Here is a 22,216-nt window from a genome sequence, read left to right as displayed (position 1 = left end):
GAACACAATTTTCTGGAAGAAAGCCTCTATTCTTCCTTTTGTCTGTCTAGTTTACTGAAAACATGAAAAGCAAACTAGGTCACAGAGCATAGAGTTGGAAATGATTGACATCTTGCATTGCAGACATATTTCGTACCGTTGATGATTTTGGGAGGTTTTCCAGGGACAAAATTCCCCTCAGAGTTATATCTCCTATGGTGCTGAATATGAGTTGAGTTGATTTTGTCGTCCCTTTCAGCAGCGAGGCTATATGAGACGGGACCTACTGATTAATCGTGAAATCCAAAGGACCGAGTCCTATCCGATCCGATGGACAAAACCTTTCTTGTAAAATTCAGCGTTGCAAAGAACCTGTGTGGTTGACTGATAGCTACACATAAATTGACAGAATTGTAGTACTGTCTGCCTGAGGCAAAAAAGCAAGCACACCGCAGGCGTGGTGGCTTCTGTGCCTCGTAACATTGTGTTTTAAAAAAAACAGACAAGGTTTGGATTATTTTTACATGTTTCGGTATCCCCCGGTGACTCCGGACCGCATATAATGATAGCTGATTTTGAGTAATCGCTAATGGAAATGTCACCATTGATTTCAGCGACCGTGAAAGCTATGGATTTCACACTAATATCGGTCATTTTGGATTACTTTTACGTGTCTCGGTGTCGCCCCCCAGTGACTTCCGGCCCTTAGCCGAATTGGGTGAATGCGCTCAGAGTTTCACCATTGAGCTCAGCGACCACGAAAGCTATGGATTTGACACTTATATCGGTCATTTTAGATAACTGTTACATGTCTCGGTAACCTCCCCCACATGTGACCCGGGCCCGCATACAATTTCACCTGAATTTGCAAGTCATCGCTAATGAATGTGTCACCATTGATCTCAGCGACCGCGACAAGTATGGATTTGATACTCATATCTGTCATTTTGGATTATTTTTACATCTTGGTAACCCCCCCCCCCACATGTAACCCTCGGTCCGCATACAATGGTAGCTAAATTTGCAAGTAATCGCTAATAAAATTGTCACCATTGATCTTAGTGACCGCTAATATTTTGAATTTGACACTAATATCTGTCATTTTGGGCTGTTTTAACATGTCTCGGTATTCCCTACCCGCTGACCCGCGGCCCGCATACAATAGTAGCTGAATTTGCAAGTCATCGCTAATGGAAGTGTCACCATTGATTTCAGTGAGCGCAAAAACTATGGAATTGTCACTAATATCGGACATTTTGGGCTATTTTTTACATGTCTCGGTATTTCTCCCCCCCCCCCCCATTGCCGCTGAGTCCCGGTCCGCATACATTTGTTATTAAATTTGCAATTCATTGCTAATGGAAGTGTCACCATTGATTTCAGCGACCGCGAAAACTATGTATTTGACACTAATATTGGTCATTTTGGATTACTTTTATATGTTTCGATATTTCGCCCCCCCCCCCTCCCCCGCGGTGACCCCTGGTAAGGAGCCGAATAGCGTGAATTTGGAAGTTTATTGCGAGAGGAGCTTCATTATTGATTTCAGCGACCGCGAGAACTACGAATTCGTCACTAATATCGGAAATTTTCTACTACTTTTACATGTCCCGATAAACGCTCCCCTGAGACCCCCTGATTCGAATTTTGAGAAAAACGTTTAACTCTGATCTGGTGCGTGGATCAAGGTATTTGTGACTAAAATTTGGTAACTCTCGGTCTATTTGTCTGGTTCCCAAGCCGGTTCCGGTAAAAGCCCCACTGAGACCCCTCTGGTTCGAAATTTGAAAAGAAAACGGCTTCGTCTTGATCTGGGGTCTAGGTCTGGGGTACCCCTGACCAAAATTTGGTAACTCTCTGTCCACTCGTCTGGTTCCCAGGCCGCACACAGACAGACAGACAAACACACAAACAAACTCTTTATTTTATTTATTTATAAAACAAACTCTTTATTTTATTTAGATAAAGAATTAATATACTGAATATCAGCTCTCCAACTTGAACGGCTTGTGAGATACTAAAATTTTCGCAAATATTCGGACCCTCTTAGAATATGTAATATAATGAAACCATACATGTATGATAACTTCCTAGTTGAGATTGAGGCCTAAGTATATACCAAAAATCATTTCATTTGACTTTGCAATTTGGATATGATGATCATGCAGACATAGTTACATTCAATTTTTTATATAATAATTCATATATTACACATGATTGAAACATTTTTCCCAGTAGTTAGCTTCTCTAAGAAATCACAGGCTGCGTCTCAAATAAGTTCTATTGCTATTATTACAGTTGCAAATATCAATATTTAAAATTGCCTGAAGTTTTTTTGTCAATTGAAACAAATGAAAAGAAAAAGGATGCCTTGAAAGTAGACAAATTCACCAGTGTTCAGAAGCTGTCTACAATGCACTGAGCAGAATGAGTCTGTGGGTCGTAATACGTTGTTAAGACAGAGTGAGTCCTGGTGGGTGGGGGGTTGCAGTGGGTCACGTTCTGTTGACCCGTGGCCCCCCGACCCGCTCCATTTCTGGACTGTACATACGGATAAAACAATCATATATATGTATTTTGACCTTCTTGATTTTACTGAACCTTCACTAATTTAAGGTAATTTACAAAAAATGCAAGAAAGCAATTATTAATAACGTATATAAAAATATAGAAATGTATTTTCAAGGAAAAGGTAATTGGTGTATTCGAGACTCGAACTCGAGTTGCCTACCCAACAAGCAGACACCTTACCGACTTATCCACGGCAGAACGTGCAACTAATGGTTTCAAAGCATTATTTCTAATGTGTGTGTTACCTAACACGGCTACCAGATGTCAGTAGTGGTGCGATCACCGTCTTGAAGACCCATTTCGAGATTACGAAATCATTCTTTTAACCCCCATTAATCCGATTTTTATATACCTCTCTCTCTTTCTCTTTCTCTTTCTTTCTCTCTCTCTCTCTCTCTCTCTCTCTCTATATATATATATATATATATATATATATATATATATATATATAGACAACAGTAAGTAAGAGTATAGATTAAGTTGGCTGATTTAAGACGTTTGATAACAGCGCGGGTAATGGCTGGTTTATTAACGCCCCCAGTTGACATAGCATGTGTAGGTAAGTGGTTACAGCGTCTGACTGTCGTTCTAAGGGTCCGGGGTTCGAGTCTCGGCCTGGATGGAGTTAACTTTTTTTCAAGGAATTAAAACACTATAAATGATGTTCGCGTTTGATGCTGAATGAGATTTATCCTATGAAGGGAGAAAAACCAGGACGGATACAGCGGGCAGGAGGAAAAACGGACACTGTTTATCCATAAGTGTTAAAATTTAATTTATTCCCATGTCTTTTGCTCTTTCCTTTCCCTCTTTCCTTCTTTTCTCATTTTGTTTAGCTTTCCATACTTTTTCGGTCTCTGCATGATGCGTATTATTCTTTTCGTTTCCTTTGCATTAATTCCTATCTCTTTGATCTTAAAGTGAATGGATTTTCTGCAGATTTATCTCGTGGTTGTTTCTCTAAGTGATGCTCTCAGATAGTAATACTTTTTCCTCCAAATGGAGGAATATCCTGGCATGTTATGTTTCCGGGCACGTATTTGCTGTCATGTTGGTTGTCCAACTATCAGACATCGAGTGAAACTATTCTGCTACTGGAAAAAGCTATCATTTCTTATGTATCCAACCTCCAGTTTCTACTGTCGCTGACTGTACAACGAGATAACGGAAATTAATAAGTGCTTGAAATCCAACTTAAAAACACATCCAAGATTTAACGGTTAAAAAAATACAATTTTGTGTGTTATTGGAAATTAAAACTATTGTATTATTATTACACAATAATTTAGATCCTTAACAGTTCGTATCTCCATATAATTTTATATATATGCTACGAAAAATTCATAACATTATGTGGATGCTGTTTAAATATTCCGATAGTAAAAAAATAACATTTCTTACTGAAGACTAAATTCAACAGTTGCTTTACAGCTACCGAAAAATTATAAATCAATTGAAACTATTTTTAAGTAACGGAGATCAAATTTATTGTCTGGAGAAATTTCTACTAAATGTATATGGAATTGTGGTGACTCGTACGAAACAAAAAAAGCTTTCATTCGTTTCAAATTGTTATTAACATTAAAATATTTTAAAATATATGTGCAGTACATTACTATTAATACATTTTGCATTACCTTATGTCGAGAAGAAAAGAAAACTTCAATCATAATGACAAAATTACTTTTCACTGAATTTGTATAAAGTGCAAGCATCTTAAATACAATTAATCTTCAAAGAAACATTTCACGAGTTTTATATGAATTTGAAACAAGTACTTAACATAAATGTTCTTATTTTGTAGGTGTTCTCACTTCCTCCTATGTTAGATTGTGGTAAGTAGCAGTTTTTTTTTAATCATACGTCGAGAACACTAAATTATGAGTAATTGTTAACATACCATAATAAAATAAGTTTTGTATGACATATTAATTATTGATATTTATATATTTATATTCATATTCAGGTATGCGTATTTAGTGAATCTATATTGAATAGTTATCCATTCTATTATTTTCTCATAACAATTAACATTAAATATGAATGTTATAGCAGTGGCTTTTTAATAAGATATTTATCACGTTTCCATGACGTTGTACGTCAAAGTTCACAAACATATTATTAACTTTTATACTAATAAGTCTACAGAGGATTTCGATTGAATTAAATTCTCTTATATGCACCCGTTTATAGTCCAATTAGTTTGTAAATATGTAACATCAACAAAATAAATAAAGTTAAGAAATTTTAATCATAAATCATTATATGAATTCATACTTTCATCCTTTGATCGAACATACTAAATATAATATTAGGGATGCAGTCAGTAAGAACAACTAAGAACTAATACAGCTCTTGTCCATCACTTGAGCAAAATCTAAATTAGTACAGAAAGAAGAACTCATATTGAAGATCAGTCATTCTAACTGTTCACGCTTTAGGTGGAGATATTGGCAATTCATCTCCTTAAATTAAAAATCTCATGGATATAAGTTCGTCTGGAAATTTTAAACTCTTAGAGTTGATGCCTATGAAGATGATTTTTGGCTTTATGATCTATTCATAACCTTTACCTATCTGTTTCTTTTCAGTCAAATTCATTGTCCTTCGCTTTCTGTCCAATTTCCCCAGTTTCTCATTTTTTTGTCTGTCTGTTCCCTTTACTGACCAGATAATACCTTTTATGTCTCCTACATTTAAACAGGACGATCAGAATTCTTCCTCTTCATTACCTCAAATAGGTTTTGAACTGTGATGCAGACAGTGCATTCCCCTAAGTCCTTTTAGATGATATAAGTGATTATTACCAAATTATTTAATTGAAGATATACATTGAAGTCCCTAAATTATGTTTGTCCCAACATTTCTTGGCATTATCTTTAAACTATACACATCCTAATCTTATATATACTATAAAGGAAACCAAGAAAATTCTGTCTCTTTTTCATCCATCCCCTTCGAACATTGATATGTCACCCAACATCCGATAACAGAATAGTTTATTTCTGTGCTAGGGTGTAGCGAGTGTATCGTATAAACGTAAAGAAAAGTATCATACGAAGTTGCGGCCCTTGATCTATGAAGTTGCGGCCTCTATGATGCGGCCCCTTAGTTTAAAGAAGTTGGTTGTCACTGACTTATATAAAAATGTGTCTGAATACATTACTCCTTTTCAAAATAGTTTTCCTCTATGTACTCAAACTGAAAACAAACTTTTGGTGAACGTGGTCCTGGGTTTGATTCCTAGTGGGAGAGCATTGAACGCATTACAGTAGTTCGCTGGATTCCACTTTAAGCTATAGGTCCATGTCTCATATACGAGGTATGTTCAAAAAGTATCGAACCTTATTTCTTCACGCGTAAACCAATGGATTGCGGGAGACTTTCTTCAGTATAGACGTAGAGAGAACATTCATACGCAGTCGTGAATTTTTTCCCGTCCGCAGAAAGTGTCAATTGTTGGCAGTCTACCAACAATTGAAGACGTGTAGTAAGCGTTCGTCGGATTTTTTTTTTTTTTTTTGGGTAAAATGACAGAAAAACTTGAGCAGTGATATTGCGTTAAATTTTGACAAAAGCTAGGCGATACCCAAGCAGAAATCGTCGGATCGTACATTCAATTTTGAACGAAAATTTGGGTATGAGGAGAATATGCGAAATTTGATTCAATCTTGATTGATCCAAACACAACATTCCTGTGTATCGTAAAGTTCCCTGACATCGCTCCATGGGAATTTTGGTTATTTCCCAAGCTGAAAATGTCACTAAAAGAGACCCGATTTGAGTCAAGAGAAGACATCATGCGGAAGGCGACGGCAGGGTTGCTGACCATTCCACTAACTGCGTCCTAATGGGGCGTTTACACTTAGTCGATTTGCGTTCGATTCAGTTGAATTGACGTCACTTTCAACTTAATCGACCGTGTAAACGGGACTTCAACTTAATCACTTGTTGATCGAAAGCGACTAATCGACTGGCAACTGAATTAAAAGACCTTCTATTTTCTGTGGTTGAAATAATTGAACACATCCATCGATCTGATTCGGCCTAGTTGCTTCGATTTAGTGGCAAATGCAGCGAGTCGATTTAGTCGTGCGACTAAATCGATTTCGTCATGCGACTAAATCGACCAAGTGTAAACGCCCCATAATGTGTTTCCAACAATGGTGCTGGCGGGAGCGAGTGTGCATTACCAAGCTGACTACTTTCAAGGAAGTTAGTGTTTCGGATTTCAAAGTCAATAAATGTATTTTTGCCAACCAAAGATTCAATACTTTTTGAACACGTCTCGTACGTCAACAAAGAAACTAAGAACAATTTATGACAAAATATTTGTGATATTTAGCTATTTTATTTGAGAAATGTACAGAAGATTAATTACGACATGTCATTATGACCTTTCTCTAATTCATTTTCATTAAACTCATTTTGTTCAAAGACGATACTTCCAGTAAAAATACTTACAATATGAAATTAATTACAATCCTTATCACTACAGAGAAACTTACTTAAGTTGAAGTATTCCTGAAACATTTCTAAGACAGGTTTCTTTCATTCATATGTATGTGATGCTTTTTCGTGAAGTTTTTATGTACAATATGTATAGTAATATGTGTAAAAAAATAGATTGACTGAAAATACCAAACATATAGTCTCTAGCAATTCGAATAACAAGATATGTCACTTGTATCATAATTGTAACAGATTACAATATTTGGTTTTGTATAGAATGTGGAATCATTAATGAGAAACGTAGGATAGTTGGAGGAAAGCCAGCAGAAATTAATGAGTTTCCGTGGCTCGCTCTCATCCGAAAAGAAAAAGAAATCCACTGCAGTGGAAGTATCATCAACGACAGATATATTCTCACAGCAGGACATTGTGTTTTTGAGTAAGTTCAGTTCATTTTAGCTGCAAAGAAAACATTTCATTATATTTACGATAATCATTAAACATTTCCAATATGGTTTACTTTTTATCCATCCATGTGTTATTTCTATAGATGAAACTCTATTTTCTTCATCTGTGGTCAATATTAAAAATAGTGCACAACAAAAAATATGCAGACTTGTTATTGGATTAACCTTAAATGGATATTGAAAAACCATGGTTTGTTATACTTGTAAGTACTTCTAATTAAAAGGAAATGTACGTAAATCCTTAATTTACGTTTGTTATTTTATGTTTTGTGTATATTGTTTAAATAAAAGCATTAATGTTTACAGTACATGGAACATCTTCCCTAAATTTGAAACCAAACATATTTCCATACTTATAACCTGGAGATGTTTTAAATCCTGCTAAGGGACTTTTTTGAAACATGTGAACACTAGAATAGTGTGCTTGTATAATGTCAATACTTCTAAGTAACAAAAAACAATCTCGTTGTAAATTTTGTATAAATTATTTTCAAATTACGATATAATTTGTTAAATATTATGGAATTTTAAATAATAGATCTTATCATCATACCCAGGTATAAGATTTTACAATTTTCTACTTAGTACTCGATAGATAATTTTTATTCTATAGAAAGATGTGTATTTGAATAACTTTAAAGATTATTAATATTTTCCATTACTCATTGTGTAAATATCAATGATTTTATTTTATTATTATAACTTTTTAAAAACTTTTAGTTGAATACATACATATTTTGTTATGAGTATATATATACATACATACGACTATACATAGTTTCTTCAATGTTTTCTGCACTCTGTTGTAATTCTTTAAACTCATTAAATATTTAAATAGTTCAGTGCAATTAGACCAAAAAAGGGCAAAACCCGCACATTCAAAAAAACAAGCCGAAACCTTTTCTAAAATGATATAATACTCTATACAGTATCTCAGAGAAAGTCCCAAAATCTCCCGTGTCGGGTTTGGTCACAATGGCCGACAAATTGGATAGCCGATTTCCAATCCCAAAGTTTTCGAGGAGACGTAGCATTCATTTTAACTGACTATAATACAGATTGTAAACACAGTAGAGATATGAACCATACCTCATTGAAAAGATATTTAATTAGTTGTTGTTACTGTATAAAAAGTTTAGAAATTTACATTTTCTCAAAAGGAAAGAAAGGGAAGATCTACAGAAGTGAAAAATTGCGTTTTGAGATTTTTATTACAACATTGTAGGGAGAAGAAACCAAAAAATCCATAAGCTTTTCTAAAATGGTCATGATATTCTATTCAGTACTCAGAGAAAGTCCCAAAAATCCCACGTCGGGTTTCGTCAATATGGCCGGCATATTGGGTAGCCTATTTCCTATGCCAAAATATTCGTGAAAACCATAGCATACACTTTAACTGACTTTAATGCAGGTTGTGAACACAGTAAAGACATAAACCATACCTCGTTAAAAAGATAGTTAGTTTGTAGTTCTTATTGTGTGAAAGTTGAAGAAATTAACGTTTTCCCGAAAGGGAAAAGAAGGGAAATTCTACAAAATTTCTCAGAACAAAAGTGAAAAATTGAGTTTCTGTATTTTTATTACAACATTGTAGGTACAAAATTATTGGCTACGCCTTCCTTAGTAAAACATTAAAAATACTTAATATAATGTTTTCTAAAAGCTGGAATTTGGAAGATTTATATAATGGGCTAAATTCCCTCTTGATCAGAGATGTTCACTCTCTCGAGGGCATCCTCTCCCTCAAAATTCCCTTGCCCTCAATGACGCGAGGGCTTGGTTGCGCGAGGGCGAGGACAATCTTTGACAGCGAGGGCGAGAGTGCGCGAGAGCAAGGAGAAATTCCTGCACAAGGGCGAGGGCGATGGACAACTCGCTTCGTGAGGGCGAGATTGAACAAGGGCAAGAGCCAAATGTCACTGCAAAGGCGAGGGCGAGGGTCAACTTCCACTGCGATGGTGAGGGCACGGGAAGTCGCGAGAACAAGGGCACCCGAGGGAGAAGGACAAATTTCCTTAACAACCATTTTGAATTTACTGTTTGACTATTTTTGGAGGAATATAATATTTAAAATAACGTCTGCCATGTCCCATAGATGAAAAGTTGATGTCATAGCAAGATTATCGATTGGTCATATTCTTCCTTTCATTTGATTGCGGTAGACAATCGAGGAGTTTGATGCAATAAGGGCGTAGGTCTGAAACATACAGTGGAAGAAAACGATGTTGAAAATTTAAATAGTTTTTTTTTACGTAAAACAATGTAATATGCAGCATTTTATTCCGATATTGAATTGAAATATTACGAAGAGACTAAACAAGTATGGCATAAGCCACAAATGCGCTTGATGAGAAAAGGGCGTAAACTCGCTTATGCCCTTATTGCATCACACTCCTTAATTTCTCTTGTGTACTTCTACATAATTATTAAAAATAATAATGCAAATGAATATAATATTTGCATATTTTTTCATGAAAACGTCCGGATAGAAATAGCGCTACGTTTAGAAGCGAGTGTGCCTCATTGTTGCCCTGCCTGTTGCCCAGGGACTTTTTAGATAAACAGGGCCTTATGCAGAGTCATTCTGACGCATGATTAGTATCATGCTAAAGAGTTCGACTAACATATGTTTCATGCAGTAGTCAGGCCTTTAGCATGACGCTAATCATTCTTCAAAACGACTCTGCATAAGGCGGACAGTGTCTACACTGTCATGTTTAAGGAGTACTGGTAGACAGACAGATACTTACGTCATTCAGCGTAAATGACATAATCTTAAGAGCGCTGATATCTGAACAAACACAATCAGTGAGAGAACCAACAAAATGCAGTAGATCAGATGGAAAAAGACTTCATGGACTGACTTTTGTTCATAGATGGCCATTTTGCACTGGGCTCGTGTTCACTTCTTTCAACTGGGATCGTGCTCACTCGGGCTCTTGCTCATTTCTTTCAACTGGGCTCGCGCTCGGGGTCAGTTTGGCTCGCGCTCATTTATTTAATTGAGGCTTGCGTTCGCTTGCTCCCGGGCTCGCGCTTAATTTTTAAATTAATAGTTTATTAAGTTTCTGAAAACAAGCAATATGTTCTGAAGTTTATTGAGCAGTAGTTTATTTCTTTGCGTTTCCAACTTCTGTTGTAAAAATAGATATTAAATGATATGATATGTCCATGAACACCCGGACTGTTTAGCCTCAGAGCGATTCCTTTGTATGTTTTCTTCTTTTCTCCCATCCAATACCAAGTTTTATATGCTCAAACACACACACACATAGGGTATATATATATATATATATATATATATATATATATATATATATATATATACATATTGTGTGTTGAGAATTGAGACGAGATGAGACTTCTATAAAATCTGCGAGATGAGATGATAAATCTTTTTTCTCATCTCGTCTCGTCTCATGATCAACAATAATTTGAACGGAAAGATATAAACGAAACTCTATTCAAATTTTATCTGAACATATTCATGGTAATATTAAGCGTGGAGTAGTCAATGATTTATTCCATTTTAGGTGATGCGGAGTAAGTTATACGATGGTTTGCTTAGTTTTCTTTGTTTAGGACGTATGTTAAGGAAATAATTCAGCAAATACGCTGGAAAATTGACGATTAGATCCTCGCGGTGGCTTCCTCGCCCTTACTGATATAAGGGCGAGGACGAGCGAGGGCGATAGACAACTCCCTTCGCGAGGGCGAGGGCCAAGTGTCACTGTGAAGCTGATGGTGCGCGAGGGCGAGAAGAAGTTTCAGTACAAGAACAAAGGCGAACGAGGGCGATGAACAACCATTCTTGCGTTGGCAAGGATGAACGAGGGCGAGGGCCAAGTTTCACTGCGAGGGTGGGGGTGTGCGAAAGTGATAGATAACTCCCTTCGCGAGGGCGAGGGTGCGCGAGAGCGAGGACAAGTTTCCAGCACGAGGGTGAGGGCGAGCGAGGACGATGGACAATTCCCATCGCGAAGACGAGGGTGAACGAGGGCGAGGACAAGTTTCCTGCACGAGGGTGAAGGCCAACTGCCACTTTGAGGGTGAGGGTGAGTGAGGGCGGAATAAAATGAACATTATGCTCTTGATTCATATTGTAAGATTTTCACCTCTGCATCCAGAAGTTTTGAGTGAAGTTATCAGTGGATAGGTATTTACAGAAACTTCAATAACCTCTACAAACTTAAATATTAGCTTGTTTGGAGAAATGAAGAACAGGAAATTTGCGATAATTTCATGGAAATTTTAATATCTACGTATATAGTCCTTGTATGTAGGAATAGTCGAAGAAATTAATATGTATTCGCAAGCATTGGTTAATTCTTCTGAGTCAGAAAATCAATCCAATTCCCAGATTGTCTTTTTCTAGTGGTATTGATTAAATTTTGAAATAGCGCATACTTATTCATGCATGTAGTCATTATCATATTATGGAAGGCAATGGCAAACCATCATGGGTTTACTTTGCCCTAGGAACCTTCGGGTCAAAGACCTGCATTCAAGCAGAACACTACATCATCGTTATCATCAATTCAGCTAATGATCCTGTAAAACTAGAGTATATTCTACTAAAACAAGAAATCCCGAAGTTGGTAAAACAAAGCTACTTCATAGACAAAGTGAAAAGTTTTGGTGCGGAATTTGGAGGGACCTGACAACTGAACAGACTTTGATGAGAGCTATGAAAAGTAGTGGTAGCCTCACGTGGGGACGAGGCATTTTGCTTCAACTATTACTACAGGGGTTCATTCCATGCCTGAATATTCAAGAATAGTGGAAGCTGTGGATGTTCTCCCGCCTCCTGCAAACAACATGTTGACTTGCGAGAGTCTCGTCAAACTCGTGACGCTGAAGACGTCTCTGTTTCATCAACCGGCTCCGAGAACATAAACCATTCGAGAGATCATCCCAACTTACATCAATATCTACTGATTTACTAGCAGATGAAAATGTAAATTGTAATAAAGCATTAGAACTTGCTGTGATGAAAAAGATTGAGTAATTCAGTGAAATTCATTTGAAACGCAAGTCAAGTGTGAAGTCTTTGGGCACCTTAACAAGATCAGTAACCGTCGTAATGAAGTAATGTGTGTAAACCCAAACAAGCTTCTGCACTCTATGGTATGTACAGTTAGTCTGAAGAACAGTTGTCTGAGGTCTTCAAATATGAACTATCTGCGTATCCTCTCTCCTTATTTTATGAAGGAGGTCTAATGAGAAAAGGTACAAAATCATCGACAATATCCGTTTTGTCCTGAACTTCGACCCAGAAAACAAGTGGTGCTGCAAAATAGGGTGTATCCTACATAGTTGATGGTGGGTATCTCTTGTATCGTGTTGTAACGCATGTCCAGCCACGTTCAAAGAAATATGTCAGCAATATACTGCATGCGTTGTTACACATTACGGAAAAACTCTCGTCGTTTTGATGGAAATAACGAAGGTATAAGGACAAAAGATGAGGAGCATCTGCGACGTGCAGGAAACACTTGCCACATAGACATAGAATTAGAAGATAATATTACTGTTATTGAAGGGCAGACTGAATTTCTCCTATATCTCAGCAACAAAATTAGATTCAGCCATCTTTGGAGTAAGCATCTCCACAAATCAGGATACAAGGTACTCCAGGCCAAGTTAGATTTTGATATGCTGATTGCAACCACGGCTATTACAGAGGCCAAGTAAGGCCTCACAGTTATTTTGATTGGTGAATACAAAGATTTATTAGTTCTTATAGTTGCCCTTGCTCCACCACACACATCTCTAAAAATCATTATGCCAGTCCAGTGAAGATTTGTCCAGACAAGATTCACCATATTGGAACTATTGAAGATGATATAGGTGATGTGAAGGACTTTCTCCTAATTGTACATGGCTTCACAGGACGCAATTCAGTTTCATCATTTTATCGAAAAGAGAAAATCTCTGCTTACAAAAAGTTGGAATAATAAGAAACCTAGAGAGAAACTAAGTATTTTCAGTAATTCTCGAGTGCCAGCTGAAGCTGTAGCTTAAGCTGGTGAATCTTTCTTTCTGTTGCTGTATGAGTCAAAAGATATCGGGAATTTGGACATTTTATGCCACCAACTATATAAGAAAACGATTGCCTAACAGTCTATACATTTGCAGTTTAGTTGTACTTCATCCTACAAGAGGAGCCACTCGTGATCATTCACTTCGAGTCTTTTATCAAGTACAGCAATGGCTGGGGTTAACATGTACACTTTACGCTAGGGTTTGAAGATAGTCAATAGTTATCTATGCCCCATACCAGCTTCGAAGTCCGCTGCTTCTGAAGACTTACTATATCTTACCTTATGTTCCTTGCACCGACGACTGTGATTGAAGTTCTGAGTGCTGGAGAGGTATGTTAAAATCGTGTATATGTACTTCCAGGATCGGATCCATGATTTTCTGAGGGGGGTGCACCAAATAACAGCCAGTACATTTGAATTAAATATGAGTTTTTTAAATGCCTTTAGGCATCTGTAGTGTGAATTAGGAATTTCCCTGGAAATGCTCAGTGTCTGCTCTCGATGAATCCTCTTCCTTCAACCTTCAGAAAATTGACAGAAATTATTGATTTTGCAAAACTCACTACTAGCTTTTCACTTTAGGTAGTGTATATTTACAACGAAGGGGAGGGCGCACGTGCACCTTTGCACCCCCCTAAGTCCAGTCCTGTGTACTTCGTATGGCATGGACGTACTAACTGAAACATAGAAGATGAAGTGGAAATGGATGGAGATTTGCTAGTTCCCGAAAAGGATATCGAAGAACATTCCAAGATGCCAAATATCCTCGTCTGGAACAGATTCAAGTAAACGTAAGTTACTTTCAAAACAAAATTATCTAAGTTTGAAACCTTTACATAATAAAGAATTACTTTTTATGCCTTTTAATAGCTCAAACATTACGAATTTTTATACGTTACTAAACATGATTTTTTCAACAATTTTGTACACGTCAAATTCTACCGATTAATCTGGCTTAATAAGAATAAACAAATAAAAATCCCTCAAATTTTGGGGTTTTTCCCTTTTCCCTTCCCCAAAACAGCCAACATCGGGTTTTGTAAATCGGATGTTGCAGCTTTTTTAAATGCCTATGCATTGATAACTTCAGCCGAAATTTGTGGATGCACAGGAGACATTTTACAATATTTGGACAAGAGGGAAATTTAACGTGAATCTAAGTTTAAAATCCCAGCTTTAGAAGGCAATTATGTTGTGTATTTTTAACGTTTTACTAAAAATGGTTTAGCCAACAATTGGCACATATTTTATGATTCTTCTCCCTACATTATTGTTAATCAGGATCAGAAAACAAAATCTTTCACTTCTGTTTTGAAAGAGTTTGTGTAATTTCCCTCTTTTACCTCTAGGGAAAGTGAAAATTTCCTCAATTTTCATACAATAAGAACAACTAGTTAAATATATTTTCAATGAAGTATAGTTTATGTCTCTGCTATGTTTACAACCTGTATTATAATAATCAATTAAAGTGAATGCTAGATCTCCTAGAAATCTTTTGACATTGGAAATTGGCCATCCAAGATGGCGGCCATAGTGACCAAAACGGACGCGGGTTTTTTTTAACTTTCTTTGAGTTACTGAATAGAGTATCATGATCATTTTAGAAAAGGCTTCGGCTTGTTTTTTTGAATGTCCAGATTCAGACCTAATTGCACTGTACTAAAATATTAGTTGATTTACTTCTTCAATTCAATATGTTCATAAATGTCATGATCCTCTGAAGTATATATTGATTTGAAACAAGGACACACTCCATAAGTATGACGTAGATCTATATAATGGTTTATGTGATTCCTTAATAGTAAACATCGTTAAAACTGACTCAATTGTCGTAAGTTCTGTAACTTCAAATAGATTTTGCTACTTGAAAATTCCTGAACAATTTGAATGTACTTATTTCAATCATTTTCATTAATTGAATTACCGTCGCTCTTATTGTCAAAGAATAGTAAGAGTTTTCACTCTTCTTACTGTCATTCATATTTGAAAAATTTGTGAAAAATGAAAATTACCATATCTTACAGCTCTTCAAGATTTCCAATTTACAAGAATAAAAGGGAACATAACTCGGATGACTTAGCATATTTATTCCCAGAACTTCAATGTTTGATTCATACTTTGGTTAAATCAGAAATTGCCACTATGGAAGATTTCATCCAACTACCGTCTCTTGAACTAAATTTTTAATTATGTACTTATGACCGAATTTCCTACTCTAACTCACATCTTAAGTAAAAATCAACACAGATCATATTATTGTGTACTGTATATGAGAACAAAAAATATTTTGATATTTTTTTCTTTCGTTACTTAAGAAACAGTTTCAAAATGGTTATTTCGTTTATTTCTTATTACTTTACTCCCTTAGGTATATATATAGAAAAAGCTCTTAATGCTCATCGAAAAATTATAAAATACAGGGTAGCCCAAAAGTAGGTATACTGCCCAGTATTGATCAAGAATGACATTTTAATTTATTAAAATATGAATTTTATTTCCTTCGGTCTCTTACGAGAATAAGATGTAAGTGAAAAGGAGTTAAGAACAAACAATAAGAGAAATTAAGTCAATATCTGTATGGATAACAATAAGAAAATATATAAAACGATGTATGCAGATCAGTACGGTGCTGTATACATACTTTCGGACCTCTCTGTATAATAGTAAAATTTAAAAATGAAACGCAAGGAATACCTGAGTTGTGTTTATTCTAATATCTCTTAGAAAGTAAGCTTCAAAAATAGGCGAGGAAAATTATAGTTAATAATACATGAAAAATTAATTTAATTAATATATAAATCGAAATAAACTTTTTTTCTCGAAGACTGAGTCCTAAACATCTAGTTGACACAGGGTTTTTCGTTTGTTTGTTTGCAGTTAAAATATATTTTCCTATCAATGGCTATATATATATATATAGTATGAGAAGCAGTCATTTACTTCGTAATCACCCTGGGAGCCGCGGTGGCTCAGTAGTAGAGCAGTCACACCTGGTGCTTGTGGTCCCGGATTCGATCCCAGGCTCCGCCAAGTGAACTCTGTGGTGGACAAACACGGAGTGCCTGGGTTTCTCGGGGTTCTCCCGTTACCTCCCACTTTCTTCATTTCATTCATTTCTCACTATCACCGTCTCCTGTGATATTACCGGCATAACTGTGGGACGAACAACTCAAGGATTTCATTTCATTTTTCGTAATCACCCTGTACAAGTATGGGAAATTGTTCACCTACCTTAAAATAATCACCTCTGGCGGCGACGCACTTTGTCCATTGTAACACGAGCCGCTGGATGCCTTGCTAGTAGAAGGCCTTGGACTGCCGGTGAAGCTACGATGTCGCCTCCTGTATGACCTCATCGTTCGAATGAAAACGGTGTCCACTTACACCTTTTTTCAGTTCCCCAAACAGGTTAAAATCGCAAGGGGAGAGGTCGGGGCTGTAGGGCGGGTGACGGAGGACCTCCCACTTAAATTTCGTCAAAGTAACCTGTGTCACGTTGGCCTATGCGTTCGCGTATTGTCATGAAGCAAAATCACACCCGCCGACGGTTTTCTTGGGCGTTTGGACTTGATGGACTTGCGTAGATTGTACAACGTCTCTCTCTACTGGGTGCGTTCATTGTCTGTCCGTGCTCCAAAAATTCCGTGTGCAATAGTCCTCGAGTGTCGAAGAACATGGACGCCATGACCTTTCCTACTGAGGTTCGAATAGATTTGGACTTCTTTGGAGGAGGATAAGTGGGGTGACGCCACTGTGAACTTTGGCGTTTGCTTTCCGGGTCGTAGTGATAGCACCACGTCTCTTCCCCTGTGACGATTTTCTCTAGGAATGTCTCACCCTCAGCTTCGAATCTGTCCAGATGCAACTGGCAAGCCTCTATTCTGTCCTTTTTTGAGCGTCAGTAAGGCTGTGGGGTACCCACTGGGCACAAACCTTGCGAAAATGAAGTGTGCAGGTGATTATGGAGTGGGCCAATCCAACGCTCATGCCCACCTTCGTCTCCACCTCCTTCATCGTAGTTCTCTGGTTCTCACGGATGATCTCGTCCACTCGATAGTAGTCTGTGGCGTCGCCACTACGGGTTGCCCCGAACGAATGTCGTCTTTAAACATCTTTCGACCCTCTGCTTGCACCATTTGATGACTGCTGGCAGTGACAATGCGTACTGTCCGTAAACACCCACCATTCATTTGTGCATTGCCCGTGCGCCGACACCTTCGGCGGTAAGAAACCGTATGACGGCACGCTGCTCCACTTTACTGCCCTCCGTTTTCGCGAATTAGCTGGTTTGTTTTTCGACTGAGAACAAACTACTGTGCATTTGGACGACACTGACTCTCAACTGTCCCTCTTTGCAGCTTCAGCTTCGCTTCCCCTTTCATTCGATACCCACCGGCCGTCATCTATCGAGTCTCTAAAGAACCCGCTACAAACCGATATAATCGTCGTTACACGTTTCACACGACTTCCATTCATTTCACGGGGTAACTACGAATTAAATGAATGCTTCTCATATATAAGTGGACCTTCAATTACACATGAGATCCTAATTTTACCGAACTCTAGTGTACACAAGTTTAAGAGCAGATGTACAATAGTACATATTGAAATGAACACAAGGATCAAGAAATGAAATCAGTAACTTGTAGTGTACTTAGTTGATTAGAAAATATTCAAATTTTAATTTCAGGATTGATATCAATACGATTGACGTTCTTCTGGGAGCTCACGATGTACGAAATCAGGTGTACCAAGGACGTAATATAATGAACACAGTGGTCCACACTCCTGAACGATTCATTCTTCATGAAATGTTCAAAAGAGAAGAAATTCATGATTATCAAGATATTGCACTCATCTTGCTTAAAGAAAGAATTCGTGTCACAAAGACTACACTTCCTGTTTGTCTTCCTCCTCTGGGTACGTCTTTTAACTAGAATTCTATTTGATTAATTGACGTTCTCCTGATAGCTGTTTTAACATTGTAACACTTAGCATTGTTCGTGAGATATACTGTATATAGCCATATGGTTCATATATTATAATAAATGTAGTTAAATAATTCTTAGTACAACCCCCTTGCTGGTCTAATGGCTAGTACGCGTGTCTATGGTAAACGAGGTCTCTGTTCGAGCCCCGATGGAAAAGCATAGAACCCACTAACGTAGCTGAGATCTCATTTTAAACTGTATCTAATCCTATGCAGCCTCACTGTCTACAAAAGACATGAAATTAAGTTCAATCAATATTGTTTGATAAATTCATTTTCCTATACGTAAAAATATCAGTTCGTTTTAAGGAGTGTGATGATGAACGTTCTTTTGTATGCCTTTTAGCTTTAAATAACGTGGCATGTAGCTGCCGGAACAATAAGTCAAAACTTGGAAATATGCAAATTACTTGCTTTGGAAGATTGTCGTTCAGGTATTATATGAAACATTTTCTTTCCTGTAACTTCAAGTACAGTTTACCTGTAATACATGAAATTTAGTAGAATACAATACAAACAAGACTACAAAGATTACTTTAATGATAGACAAGTATTACTTTCTCTTCTATTTTCTATGGAAAACTTCTTTCAGTAAAAACACTAAAGAGAAAGAATAATAAAATAAAACTTAAAGATTTTAATAAACATATCTTTTATTCTGATTAACAAAGTGTGCAACTTACTCTAATATGCTTTTTCTTTTTATATCAGGGGCAAATCAATAATGTAACTACTAAGTCACGTGCCTTTCCAACTAATACGAGAACAATTATGTATAAAGATAATTATGGACAATTAGTCTGGTATACGAATGAGCAAAGATGCAATAAAAAATTTAGTTATTTTGATATGGACTTTTTTCCCATACTAGGTTCGAATCCAGCAGGAAAAGTTGCAGTTGTCGCTGGGTGGGGACGTACAGGTTTTGAAGAAGATCCGTCTTTTATTCTTCTGAAAACGAACGTTACAACTATAACAAGGGAAGCATGCTTGAAATCATCAAGTTATACTCCACAACTTGTTGGAGTTGACAGCTTCTGTGCAAGTGATCCAGGAAAAGATGCATGTAAGGTAAGATCTTAGAGTATGGGTTTCGTGTAGAATAAAACTTGAATATAAATATCAAACTAATTTTTACGTAAGAAATGCAGAAATTTATAGTTTTGGTTCTAAATATGTAGACTGTGCTAGCGAAAATGCCCGTTCTTTACATGGACAAAATAGGTTACTAGAAAATATTTAAAAAGTATATATGAACCCTTTTTCTTCCCTTTCAGATGCTTATTTGGATTGAAATGAAATTATAAAAAGCTAGGTCAAACCCACTATGTTCAAAAATTCACTTAAAACGGTTAAAACTTTTCCTCACTTTTGTCACTTTATGAATACTAAATAAGAAACTAAAATATTACCTGTATATAAATTACGCCATTCTCTCCTTTAGTAGCAAAACTTTTAAATAGTGCAGTCGCTTGGTACAAATTTCAATAAGAATATTACTTTTCTGGATACCAGAATAAAATTTGGCATAGTTATTAGATGGTAATACACAATAAAAAACCACCGAAACACAAGTCATAGGAGCTTCTATAAATGGAGGGGAGGGGGATAATGATTGCAATTAAGTTCTTTAGCAGTAGGGTGATAAATAGAAAGTACAATTAAATAATGTGGGAGCATTTACTAAATTACTGCGTTGAATTATTTCCTGTTAAGATAGAATATAGTGTCTCTGGTGGATGAGTGGCTCCACTCGTCGCCTTGCAATCAAGGGGTTCCGAGTGCGATTCCCGGTGGGGACACAAGTGGTTCGGATCCTTCGTTAAACTGTAGGAGCCGTCCTTAGAACGTCATCATCATCCCATGGAAAGCAATGGCAAGACCACCATGGGTTCACCTTGCACAGGGACCTTCGGGCCAACTACCTGCCCTCGGACAGAACACCCATAATCATCATCATCAAGTAGAATATTAAAAATAAAATTATATGTACAAAAGTGTGTTTCAAATCTATTCTTTTTTATTTCGAAATTTGCTAAAATAAGAATGTAACCTTAATGAATATTCCTTTCTTCCTTTCTTTTTTTAAAAGAAATTGCGAACAATTTTAAAGAGTAGTATATTTTAATCGTTCTGTACTAGAGATGGAATGCTTGTCTAAGTCTCATCTATCAATAACTCACTCACTGTATACATTGTCCATCACAAGAGCATAAGGTGATACACTGCATGTTCAAGCTTTGACATTTGCATTTGCTCATACACATTGTTTTGCAGTAGCAGCAGGTTAATTCCGAACATTTCATTGATACTTCTGGAAGAACTGTCCATAATGGTGTAAGCCATGGTGGGAAATCTGAGACTTTCCATCCCCAGTCGGTAACATCAGCAATGTCACGCTGACGCTGTAGACACTGTCCCCAAACACTGGCTTGAAACATTGTTCTTTTCAAGTGATATCTTAAAGCATCTTTAGTAGGGGTATATTTTTAAGGGATCTATTCTTCTGTGTGAAAAGTATCCTTCTGCATTCATTGACTGTTTTTGTTGCGCTGATGGTGTCATACAGAAGCACTGTAAGATACTGTATCATATCAAAATCATCACCAGATAAAATGAATGAGGTATACAATCGAATAAAGACGTCCGTTAGTTCTGGCAGTGTCTTCCACACATTCCAAGCTTTAGTTTTACTAACCCCATAAAAAGAAGATACTGTGTCACAACCCGTGTAAGCATGAAAAAACGGCAATGCTTCACAAGTTTCAGGACATACATTTTGTAACATTTCACACAGTGAAAACTGTTTTCTGTTTTTCCCAACACCGTAAATAAAGTACAAGTTCTGCAAATCGAGATCCTGCAACTCTTTCAGGGCTGTTGCAGCAATTATTATTACATCTGAATCTACTGTTGAAATTACAACATTTTTGTGGCTACATAAAACTGCATCTTTCACATGTAGAAGAATTGTTGTATCTGCCTCTTCATGTGAACAAGGAGACAGTTGGTTGTTGTTATAGTAGGATCCTACGCAAATTATAAGATCTTCATCAGTGCAAATAACAACCTTACAACCAACTTCCAGTGATTCAATTTCAGAAGCAAATAAGTTGAAAAGTTGTTTTTTATTTTCATCAACTTGCAAAAATTTCCTAAATTCCCTTGGGAATGGTGTTCTTTTGATTAACATTTTTCTCCAGAACCTCGTTTCAAACGAGTGTCAGCCTTACGACTTCTTGCCAAGCATCTGTCAAATACTATCAACTCTATCAATTTCTGCAGATAAAATTCTACGGCAGGTCGAAGTATTTTGGTTGCAAATTCTCCAAATGTTTTAGATGAACCTGGAGTAAGAGAATATATAAGGGCAGCACCATCTATAACAAGCCGAGCAAAATGAAATACTACAGTCACTGTCATGATTCTCACAAACATCTGAAGATAAACAGGTAATAATGTCAGACTTTCTTGATGGTTTGCGAAGTTTGCCGAACTCGCTAATAGAGGGAGGATATGAGTGAGTTTCGTGAGAGAAAGAAATGTTGTAACATCAGGTTGCCTAATCTGACTCGCCACATACAATTTGCATAATATATTTGCGTCCTTTCTAAGGACTGTTGTTTGCATTTGAAGTTTAGATTTCCCCTTTGTCATTCTGTTGTTAAATAACACTAAATTACACCTTTTAATTACTGTATGAATTGATGTTT

The 22,216-nt window shown here is 36.8% G+C and overlaps 1 protein-coding gene across 1 annotated transcript in view; it reads left to right on the top strand.

Moving 5' to 3' along the window:
• LOC145684766 (serine protease 55-like) overlaps window positions 1–22,216 on the top strand; it is a 75,371-nt gene that overhangs the window by 34,263 nt on the left and 18,892 nt on the right. The window contains exons 2-5 of the mRNA XM_081757137.1: window positions 4,355–4,385; window positions 7,279–7,441; window positions 18,204–18,433; window positions 19,375–19,574. Coding sequence (XP_081613263.1) covers window positions 4,355–4,385; window positions 7,279–7,441; window positions 18,204–18,433; window positions 19,375–19,574 — 624 coding nt within the window. The remainder of the gene's footprint in view (window positions 1–4,354; window positions 4,386–7,278; window positions 7,442–18,203; window positions 18,434–19,374; window positions 19,575–22,216) is intronic.

Source organism: Thermobia domestica, chromosome 5, assembly GCF_964235325.1.
Source record: "Thermobia domestica chromosome 5, izTheDome1.hap1.1, whole genome shotgun sequence".
Taxonomy (NCBI): Eukaryota; Metazoa; Arthropoda; class Insecta; order Zygentoma; family Lepismatidae; genus Thermobia; species Thermobia domestica.
Note: the sequence above shows the minus strand (reverse complement) of the source record. Positions and strands in the feature narration are given on the sequence as shown.